The sequence below is a fragment of the Bos mutus genome, chromosome 2 (assembly GCF_027580195.1).
Source record: "Bos mutus isolate GX-2022 chromosome 2, NWIPB_WYAK_1.1, whole genome shotgun sequence".
Classification (NCBI taxonomy): Eukaryota; Metazoa; Chordata; class Mammalia; order Artiodactyla; family Bovidae; genus Bos; species Bos mutus.
Window position 1 is genome coordinate 129523596 of NC_091618.1, and position 11234 is coordinate 129534829.

Here is an 11234-nt window from a genome sequence, read left to right on the forward strand (position 1 = left end):
AAAACAAACCTTTTTCATCTCATGTATTTTCACTGATTAAATATACTTTCTAAAATAATGAATGTCAATATATGTGGCCAACTAAAAAGTACAATACACCCTTGAGGGATTACTTGCATGTCATATTTTTTAAAATCTCAGATGGATCTTAAGAAATGTATAGAAATCCCATTTGCTCCAGAGAAGATACCTAATAATATATATTTTTTATAATTATTAACTTACATTTTTTAGAGAAAGTCTCCTTTTGTTTTGTCCTAGAATTCTGAGTTGACATGACTTTGACCTGGCTACCATTCAAAAATTGCTGTCTCACTAGAAAAGTCAGGGTAATGTTTCCATAGGAACTTATACTATTCTGATATGAGAGAGGTGGGAAAAGATCTATGCCTGTGTTAACATGGGGCCATGATTTAGCAGAATTGCTACATTTTTTCCAAGATTTTTCTTTTCACCTGCCAATATCAGTATATTATTTTCCTCACAAGGTGTTTTATTTTGGTTTTTGATAATTAAATAGAAAAACCCTTATACTCTCTTGTAAGACTATTATTGTCTCTCAGAAGAGCAGGTTAAACATCAAACATAAGAAAAGTAATAACAAAGAAAGTCTTGATGAACAGTTAATATTATATATTTTATATACAAAAAAATAAAACCTTTAGGGACTTTTTTTTTTAAGCAAAAATCAAATCTTCATTTTTAATCTTGGCACTTTTATAGCAGCTTCTCCAACTTCTTTTGATATATCTACTCCAAGAGGACATCTGCATCAAAACCAGACAAATCACATTATTTCAAATATTTGCTTACTGATCTGTCACTAGTTCTGCAAACTATTTGTTTAGAATTCTGACAAAAAATATATGTATCTAGTGTATAACTATCATATGTGATGGTGGTTCTTGAATACATATAGAGTAGGACCTCAAACTAGCAAAACAGGTAAAGAAAGACTAGAAATCTAAATTTGGCAATTTTTTAAAACCTCTTTCATTATTCTAAAAGAAAAAAAAAGTGAACAAACAAAAGAAATCTCTTTGAGGTATAACTGACATGTTAAAAACTATGCATATTTAATGTACACAATTTAGTGAGTTTGGGGTTGAGATGTTTTTGAAAGAGTTCTATTGCTCTCAAATACTGTAAATAAGTTAAAGTTGAAACAAAAACATTAAAAAAATGCTTTATGCTCTACAAAGCTAAAAGGCTAAAAAGTTTACCATACAGCTAAACTATCCATTCCTACTTGAGAAATTCACTAGGTTTCCACCAGCTCTTCTCTGAGGTTTCAAAAGCAGGCTCGCTCCTTTCTACATTCCTTTGTCACTGGTGACAGGAGAGGCCTTAGATCCTACCCTTGGCCTCTGTTCTTCCTCAGTAAATAACTCTGGCCTCAGATTTCTGCTTTTTTATGTGTTTAGCATGTTGCCCTATGCTAGGCTTCAGCTGGAGCCCAACCTAAAAGCCATCATCTCCAGCCTCAACACTGCCACGAGAAGGCTGTGCTGGGTCAGATGGTGGATTCCACCTGAGGCCAGGCTGGCAACAACTAAAGGGGTTCTTTTTGTCACTACTAACTAAAATTTGTCCACTGATGATCAGCTTTAATAGTCTATGGTTCACGTGGCTGATAGTTATGTACTAAAATGCTGAAAAGTTTTAAAACAGCAGATGAAACAATACTGAAAATAGAATTATGTTAGATTATGAAATATAATCATGCTTTACTATTTTTACTATTCCAGAATTAACTTAGACCAGAACTTGATAACAAATTGAAAAACTGTGCTACTCCTAGGAACTTCAATTTGGGAGGGGAAATCCAAGGACTGCAGAAAATAAACTATCTTTTGGCACTTTCTCAGAATCCTGTGGAGCTGTATACTCACAACCCCATCTCACACTTGAATCCTTTTTGCACATTTCTGTTATTTTCAGCATGGCAATTGGTGCTGAGATGGTTCTGATGCTGCAGAAGTCCAGGTCACGGACATGGTTTCCGTTCTGGTCCCAAACGAGAGAATTCATCATCCTTACCTATTCCGTGTTTCTAATCTATAATTGGCCAACATTTGTATAATTTATTGCTATAACAAAAATATTTCCTGTAAGTTATCTACCACCTAGGTTAGAAGAAAAAAAATTAATGTGATCTTTCTTCAAGTACCACCAGTATGTCAATGAAAACCTTAACTGTAAAAGCAAAATCCAGGCTTTGACTTTTACGGTACAGCCTGCAGAGAGATTATGAATGGTACCACGTACTTTGGTTCGTAGCGGATGCCTTCTGTGTTGTGTAAAATGCCCAAGCCAGCACGTAGTCTTTCAACACCATTCCTAAATAAGAACCATTAAAAATAAAATAACTAGCTGAAGATGTAAAGGAAGAAACTTTAGCAGGATGAAATAGCAAGTAATATCTGCATAATTCTGAGTGAGCCACAAACGCGCTGCGGCTTACCATGCAATCATAACGCCGTTGTCAGTGCAGAGTCTGGGGGGCGGGCACAGCAACGTGCACTGTGTTGCACTGGTCACGATTTCCAGGGCTTTTCGGATATATAAGTTACTTGCGACGCCTCCAGATACAACCTGAAAAAGTTCAGAAAACCAAAGTGAACAAATAGCACACATGAATATGAGGTAAGCTGTGAGGTAAACCTGGGGAAAATACCAGGATTATACAATAAGACCATATCACATTTTGGTAGGTGGGTAAATGATTAAGTAGTATATCTATATAATAAACATTTGGGAAAGAAAAAAAAAACAACTTCAATATTACCATATGATCAATATCATTTTTGTACATTTTATTCTAACCCTTTCCTCACAGTACAATCATTATACAGTATTTTAGACCCTGTAGTTTTTGCTTATAAGCATTTTTTAAATTTTACTACATAATTCTTAAACTATTACCTTTATATTCCATTTTGTGAACCTACTGTTTAAATATTTTCCCACTTTACAATTTTCAAAAGGATGAAGTTTAAGATACACTTACACAGGAAATTTATCAAGCCTTTTAAGCACATTTAAAGGGATTTCATCAAAGGAACATACATTTGAAGGAAACAGTCCATTTTTCTAAAGACAGTGATAGCAGTTACACTGCATTTTGTTTCATACTGTAAACCCTCTTTTAAATTCAGTAAGATGCAGCCTTGAACATTTTTGCCACACAGGCTGTACAGATGTCCTATAAAAGTGCCACACCTGTACAAGAAATGGCTGTTAGTTTTCATTCTAAATAATCTCTTACTGTCAGGGACAACTTATGGCATAAAGATCTTTTCATCCTACACTTATGGTCAATTAAGCTCTGGAAAGCAAAGGAACGTACTGTAAAGGATTACTGCTATTCTATGACAAGACTCACCAGTACTGTGTTACTCTGACGTAAGAAGCCTCTCTGCTTGCAGAACAGAAGAGCACGATGTGTTCTTTTTGCAATGTGGCAGGCCACGGTGTGCTGGGCCGCAGCAGCAATGTCTGCAGCTGAAGACAGGACCTGCCCCTGCTCGATACCTGCAAGAATGAGCGGGTATTTTCAGGTACCATCCAGTGTTACTTATCTGTCCAACTTTACTAATTACAAATATACCTTCCTCTTTTTCCTTTTGCATTATCATCTTATCAATAACGTGTTGAAGTCCAGAAAAAGAAAAATCACAATTTTTAGCACGTTGCATGGGAGGCTGGAAATCAAAATGCAATCTATTTCCCTGTTTGGCCAAATGTTCTATAGCCTTCCCGCCACTCATGGTGGAGCACTCTGGATGTTTTATTAAGGAAAGTCTTCTTGCTACCTACCAAAAACAAAATAAAAAATTTTGTAACATCATGAAACTGTACACTTTGAAACCAAGATACAAAGGAAATGATTTTTACCCTGGATGAGTAAGACATGCTATACTTCTACAACTAAGGACTATACCTGGTGGTCGGTCAAGACAGACATCTTGCTCCTTCTGACAAGTGCTCAATAGTGGCCAATCACTGCCTTCCTATCTACTTTTGCTCTTTTATTGGGGATGGAAAATAGGTTTGAAAATGACAATGACTGCTCAATTATAAACTTCAGAATAAGAACCTGCCCTATTTCTTTTGAATTTCAGCTTGATAGAAGCAGGTTTTTTACATAAAGAAGTCATTTTTAGAATGCTAAAACAAAGGAAAATAAATCTGCTCGTCAGTGGTATCAGCAATGATAACATTTAATAATGAAACATTGTGCATCTTTAATGTCCTTATGTCATTTTATATATCCTCTTGTTCAGTTTTAAAAGGTACATTACACTTCACAAAGCACTTTCTTTCACATTTGACTAAAAACATAAATGTAATACATGCAAACTATTAGAACCTTTATATACTGATGTAAACCTCATATCATCTTATTCAGAGTGGGTAAGAAGGAATCTTTCATAAAATTATGCACTACTTACTTTTTGTTTTGCTCACATAATATTTTCAGTTTAATATGATATTATCCAGAAATATTTAGATGAATAGTGAAATTACTATTTAGCTGAAACAGACACCTAACAAAAAAGAATGGAGATATTAATTCTTAAATAATTACCTTGTCAAGCATGTCACCTGGTGCTATGTCCAAAGACTTCCCAAGAAGAAGAAAATCTGAAACTCCTCTAACTAATGCCAAAAGACAATGACCTCCAGAAATCAAAAGAACTAAAAACGGAAATTCTACCTTATTTGTTAACCTAATAGTAAGTGCATGAGCCTCCATGTGATGAATGGGAATGAAGGGCTTTTTAAACTGGTCTACCAGTTGTAAGCTAAATGATAAACCTACACCCAAGCTTAAAGCAAGTCCTGGCTTTATGGTGGTCGCAATTGCTGAGAGTTCACTTGGAGAGACTTCACTGGCAGAGAGAGCTTCTTGTACTATGCGTTGAATATTTTCTCTATGAAGCTGTTGAGCTACTGGAGGAATAATCCCACCTGTTCTGAAAGACATAAAAAAACCCCCAACTTTTGTAAGTTTAAGATTGTAAAAATAGAGGAAGAAAAAGTATGTATTATGGCTGAAGGCATGTTTTCAAATTATCATTATATAACTAAAAACATCAGTAAGTCAAGTATTTTCTAATTATGTGTGCCTTATAATATGTAGGACATTATAAGAACTCAACATGCAATGATTAAGGATGTAATTTACTGTTGCTGACTTTGCAAAATTGTATACAACTCCCACACATTTATTTCTTGATAAAAGAAATCACCAAAATAATTCTGAGAAGCATTCTAAGGAAGACGTCTTGAATAAGGAAAGGACAGGATAAAATTGGGTTTTAGGAAAGGAAATCAGGATTTTGGGGGAAGGAATCAGTATGCAGGCAGGGAGATTTTTAAAGAGGTTATTGCAAAAGTATTTGTGTAAGGTTATTACATCTTAAACTGAGTGATCATGAGAATGGAAAGGGACCAAGAACCAAAAACTGTAATAATTTTAACTGGATATCAGGGGAAGGGGGAACCAAGCCATCAAAGGTAAATCCTGAGCTGGAATAACTGGGAGAAAAGAAATCCTAACAGAAACACAAAGACAGTTTTGTGATGAAGATGAGTTTATTTTTAAACACACTGCACTTGAGGTCATGGTAGGACAGTAGACAGCTTGCAATCCTGAAATAAATTCTGGGATCCAATCTTAATCCAAGAATCCAATTTTGATTTTTGGTCCATGTAGGACAAGCAGAGGAAGATCACTCCAAATGTCAAGAGTAAAGAATTAGAAGGCAAAGGTTGTTAGCAAAACAACGGCCAGCATGTGACTGATCAGAGGGCAGAGCAAAAATGTAGAGGGTCTGCAAGATATACCTCTACTCTCAAAAAAGAACTTCAAATATTTGACGATTTGATGTTGTAAGATCTGCAGGTTCTATACAAATGGCATTCAATTATTTAATAGTTAAAATATGTATGTGTCAGTCAATGAGAGCGCTATTTAAGAGGAATTACCTTATTTCAACACATTCATATTGTAATACAATTTTCCTTAATTCTCTAAAGCTACTTTTTCTTCTATATTCCTCAATTCTGTTAATGGCATCAATAACCTCCAAACTGCTTAGGTTTCAAGGCTCATCTTTTATCTCCTTCCTTTCCCTCACTTTCCACATTTAATTAAATTTATAAGTATTGATGAGGTCAGGCTGTTTGATTGTCACCAGCAATTTCAAAAAGCTCTCATTAAGTCACTCTGTTCAAAGCCTTCTAACTATACTTCTCCAGATACTTTCTCTGATCCTTGGAGTTGTACTATACTGTGTTGCCAGAAAAAAAGCAGTGATGACTGAATTTGGGAGACTTTAAATCCAAATCCTCTCCCTTCTACGTATTTCTTCCTTCCCCCACTTGCCTACACTTCCCTTCTTTCTGTGCCTCTTCTTTGTATTCTAAGGATTATGCTAAGCATCAGAGATGAAAGAGATGAAAAACACAATGGCTTTATTCTCAAACAATTAACAATGATTGCTACAAGTCAATTAATAATCAAATAATTTTTAGACAGTATGGAAATGGATGATTAAGGAACAAAGCTACTAAAGATGCATGGAAACCATTTAGCCTCAAGGCTGGAGCCAGGAGTTCAGACAAGAGACAGTAAGGGTTTTGAATTAAGTCAGAGAATAGGGAGAGGAAAGTTTCCATATTTGGAAGGTAGATTTACCATGACCGATGACTGATTTGGGTACAGAGTGGTGAGGGAGAAGTCAAGATTGTCCTCCAGGTCTCTGGCTTGGAAGAAAGGAACTCCTCTCCTGAGCAGACCTATATTACTTCACTTTACATGCTGTTTTACAACAACCTGTTTGCCTCTTTGTCTTCTTCACTAATATATAACAGAAAGAGTAGTATTGTTACCAGTAATAGATGGGGTTTTTGCAGCCCTTCCTATTTGACAAGAACTACATCATATACTTTAAAAGAATTCACATTTAATCTTCACAACAATATTATGAGCTAGGAGCCATTATTATCCCCATTTCACAGATAGGGATACTGACTCACATAAAATGGTGCAAGGTCTCCAAGCTAGTCAGTGGCTGAATCAGAATCTAAACCCTTTTATATGGTAAGTTGCTCAGAGGAAAAAAATCATATATTTGTACCCACAGTGCCTCAGAGGCTACCTTGCAATTATAGGTGTTCAATACATGCTGAGATGAGCTGGTATCCAACAGCTTGTATAGTATTCTCACGTGACTTTCACCCTAGCTAAACTGAAAGGTTTATTTTTGTCCAGCACTTTCTCACCTCTTTCCTTTGCCAATGACACTATCTCAGTCTACAAGTCTTTCATCTCCATTCATTAAAGGCCTATCTGTCTCTCAAGGCCGCTGACCCATGCAACATGTCAAGTGTTGTGCCGGCCACTAGGTACAGTGTAGTGATTAATACAGACACAGCCTCCATCACCTTGGAGCTTAGAGTCTATTTGGAGGAAACACTAAATAAGTAAACATAAAAATTATGAAAAGAACTACTAAGAAAATAAGCAGGATATGATGATATAGAATAAACTGGGTGGGAGTACCTAATTCAGATAAAGTGGTCAGGGTAGGCTTTTCTGTGCAGTTAACATTCCTTTGTTCAGATGTCCAATAACCCCAAAATAGTAAAAGGATTGTGAAACTGAGGTATGGTAATAAGTTATTGTCTGTACTACTTCTGTGATACTTACTTTATGCTGCCTTGCACTCCTAAATTTCCTTGTAGGTCTATATATCATGTCTCAAAGAGTAGGTTAAGCTTCTTGGAGGTAAGGACTTGCTAGTATGTCACTGCGCCTTATTAAGGCCCACTGCAGCCCCTTTGATGTAATATGTAACCATTAGAGGCCTACTCTGCCTCTTCAAGTATACTATTTCTAATTATAATATTCTGTTGTTATAAGTATCATGCAACCCACAATTCCATAAGGCAGGTATTATCTTTCCTATTTTATGGATGTGAAAACAGAATCAGAAGCAACCTAGATGTCCATAGACTGATGAAGGGATAAAGAAGTTGTGGTATACACACACACACATACATATGCAATGGAATATTACTCAGTCATAAAAAGGAATGAATCTGAGTCAGTTCTAGTGAGGTGGATGAACCTAAAGCCTGTAAAACAGTCAGAAAGAGAAAAACAAATATTTATATAAACACATATATACAGAATCTAGAAAAATGGTACTGATGAACCTATTCACAGGGCAGGAATAGAGACACAGGCATAGAGAATAGACTTGTGAACACAGCAGGGGAAGGAGAGAGTGAGACAAATTGAGAGAATAACACTGAAACATACACATTACCATGTGTAAAACAGATAGCTAGGAGGAAGCTGCTGTATATAACACACAGAGCTCAACCTGCTGCTCTGTGACAACCTAAAGGGATGGGATAGGGGCAGGGGTGGTAGGGAGGTTCAAGGGAGAGGGGACATATGTATACTCATGGTTGATTCTATATGTATACTCATGGTTGATTCGTGGTGTTGTATAGCAGAAAAGAACACAACATTGTAAAGCAATTATCCTCCAATTAAAAATAAATTAAAAAAAAAAAAAAACAGATTCAGAGAGGATAAGGAACTTCCCAAAGTCAGAGCCAATACTGACTGCTACTTCATGATTCAAATACTAGTTTATGGTCTCAAAACGCCAGCCTTTTTCACTACTCAGACATTGGAAATCAATGGCTTGGTGTAGTTGTACTGCACAGTATTTTAATATGTTGGAGTTACCTACTAATTTTTAAAATTTGGGAGATATTACCATAACATTCCGGATTTCCATTCTCTTGAAAATTCTTATGATCAAATAATATAAGGCCTACATTCCTGTATGGCAACAACTGGCTGGAGTGGAGCAGTGACCTCCTATAGTTATTTTCTACATTATTCCCAGCCCACTTATTTATGCAATCTGCCTGGTGGCCCTCTGGAAATAGCTGAGGTTATAAACCTGGCACCATTCTATGTTTTAATACAATGGTATATTATTAAGTATCGACATGACGTATATATATTTATATTTATATTTGTAATAGGATTTTCTTTTTCAGTGATTAACACAGGCTGTAGGTCAGGTCATACTTTCCTAGGACTTCAGTGGAGACCACGAAACATACAGCTGGACAAAAGGAAATGGCATTGCTGAAGGGAATTCATGGCTAAACACCAAAGTTTGTTTGTTTTTGGCAACAGGATTAGCTAAGGTCGGGAAGTTACTGTGGAGGTCCTTAAAAGCCAGGTTGAAAGGTGTAAGGTTTTATACATCAGTTATTAAGACTTGCACAAAAGAAGAAATTAGATTCTAAAATTTGCCTTTTATATGTAATACATTAAGATTTTATTTCATTTTATTTTTCAAAAAAAGTGGAAACTACCAAGATAATGCCTACTCACTTTAAATGAACTTCAGTTTGGGAATGTATTGCTTCTCCCAAAACATTTCCAGCTTCATCCACTACAGCAGCTGCTGTATCATCACAACTGGTTTCAATTCCCAATACTAGTTTATGAAGGAATAGTTTTCCAGGATGAAAATGAAAACTTCCTAAAAATGCATAAATTTTCCTTCTTGATGGTTTAAAAAAGACTCCTGCTGTCTTATTCAATATTAGCATATTTACTGTATGGGTAATTCCTAGAACAGAAAGAAACAAACTATTATTTGGAACTGACATTTGCCACTAGCCCATTCAGTAAAGCAAAATTCCTGAAAACTTGGTTTATTTTTCAATATATAGTTTTATAAAAATTTAGGAAAGTTTTGTTAAAAGTTAGCACAATATTTTAAAGTTATTTAAAATAATTATGAATTAAAGTAATGCTCTTTTAAGGGAACATTAGATAGACATAAAATTATATATAAAATTTCTGTATTACTAATACTTGTATGTTCTTAGCAAACGATTATTCTTTATAAAAGAGCTAATATTACAGTACAATAGTTACATAGTCCCTTGAAAAGTGCTATTTATTTTTTTATAGCCAAAATTAAGACAAGTTGTTGTTTTAAAAAGTCAACACAATAAAGGCAAAGCAAAACTAATGAAAACTAATGCATTCCATTTCCCGGAAACATCTTTCCAAAGAAAAATTTAATCATGTGGTTGAAAAACAAGAGTTCGCATTAAATACACAGTAAGATTCAGGCGTGTAAGTTTAGACACAGGCGTTCTCATAAAGCTCATCTTAAAAGAACACATCAGCTAAAACGACCATAACCTAATACCTATTTTATCTATTAATTACAATTTTTCTAATTAAATCTCCACTTTTGCCACAGGTTTATCCTACTGGTGTGTATGCTCAGTTGTCTCTTTGCGACCCTATGGGCTGTAGCCTTCCAGGCTCCTCTCTGTCCATGGGATTTTTCAGATAAGAATACTGGAGTGGGTTGCCATTTCCCGCTCCAGGGGATCTTTCCCACCCAGGGATGATTTATTACTGAGCCACCAATAGAGATCTCCCCAAATCCTCTTGTCTCCAATAACAGCTGTCCATCATTAAAGCACTTTGTTTTTTTCACACTGCCAAGTATCTAATCTCATGTCGCCCAAATCACCTTGTTCTAGAACCTTCTAGAAATTTAGTAGATTCTTTCTCTATCACACTAGTGGACAGAATGCGGCGGTGGGGGGTGGGGGCGGGAAGAGCAAATATTGGAACTTTTATTGTTCCACAGGGGCAGAGGGGCGTCCAGGGATTGGAGATGAGCGACGTAATCACAGAGGACAGCTGCAGAGGATGCAGTCCCAACAGACGCGCCATGAAAAATTAGATTTATAGTCACTAAATCCAGCCAAGGAAGCTTGTGCGAAGCCCTTCTCGTTGGAGCCAAGCCGGATCCCAAGTGAACCTGGTCTGTCTTGGGACTTGGCCAGCGCTGGTCTCTGCTCTAAGGCGGCGAGGGATTCTAACTGGAACCGCTATTCTAGCCGCGCGAAAGCAACAGAGAGAAGAGGGCTGAGCTATCTCACCCACCTTACTCGTCAACGTTAGTAGCTAGTACTCATCTCCTTTCCGTGCAAAGCCGATTGAATGCCCTTTCCCAGGCGCAGGAAAGCCTGAACTTGCCACCCCGGAAGTGATGTCATCAACATGGGGCCAGCGTCCCGTCGCCAGGGTCAGCAGCTGTTTCCCCGAGGGCGTCACTCAGAATAAATACAATCGCAAAGGCTGTCTTTTCCCTAGATGC

General features: G+C 36.5%; 1 protein-coding gene across 3 annotated transcripts; it reads right to left on the minus strand.

Moving 5' to 3' along the window:
- Nucleotides 1-618: 618 nt before the first annotated feature.
- On the minus strand, nt 619-11156 carry OSGEPL1 (O-sialoglycoprotein endopeptidase like 1). 3 transcript variants are annotated; one of them, XM_005889532.3, is made up of 8 exons: nt 11021-11156; nt 9437-9677; nt 4592-4979; nt 3611-3815; nt 3386-3534; nt 2465-2595; nt 2269-2340; nt 619-767 (listed from the first exon to the last, which is right to left on the minus strand). In XM_005889532.3, exons 2-8 carry the CDS (start codon nt 9655-9657, stop codon nt 689-691), a joined length of 1245 nt encoding a protein of 414 aa, XP_005889594.1. In that variant the 5' UTR covers nt 9658-9677; nt 11021-11156; the 3' UTR covers nt 619-688. The 3 variants fall into 3 exon arrangements, with proteins under 3 accessions (XP_005889594.1, XP_070215608.1, XP_070215613.1); XM_070359507.1 differs by lacking the exon at nt 11021-11156 and adding an exon at nt 6707-6868 and having other exon boundaries at nt 9437-9573; XM_070359512.1 differs by lacking the exon at nt 9437-9677 and having other exon boundaries at nt 11021-11109.
- Between the last annotated feature and the right edge of the window lie 78 nt (nt 11157-11234).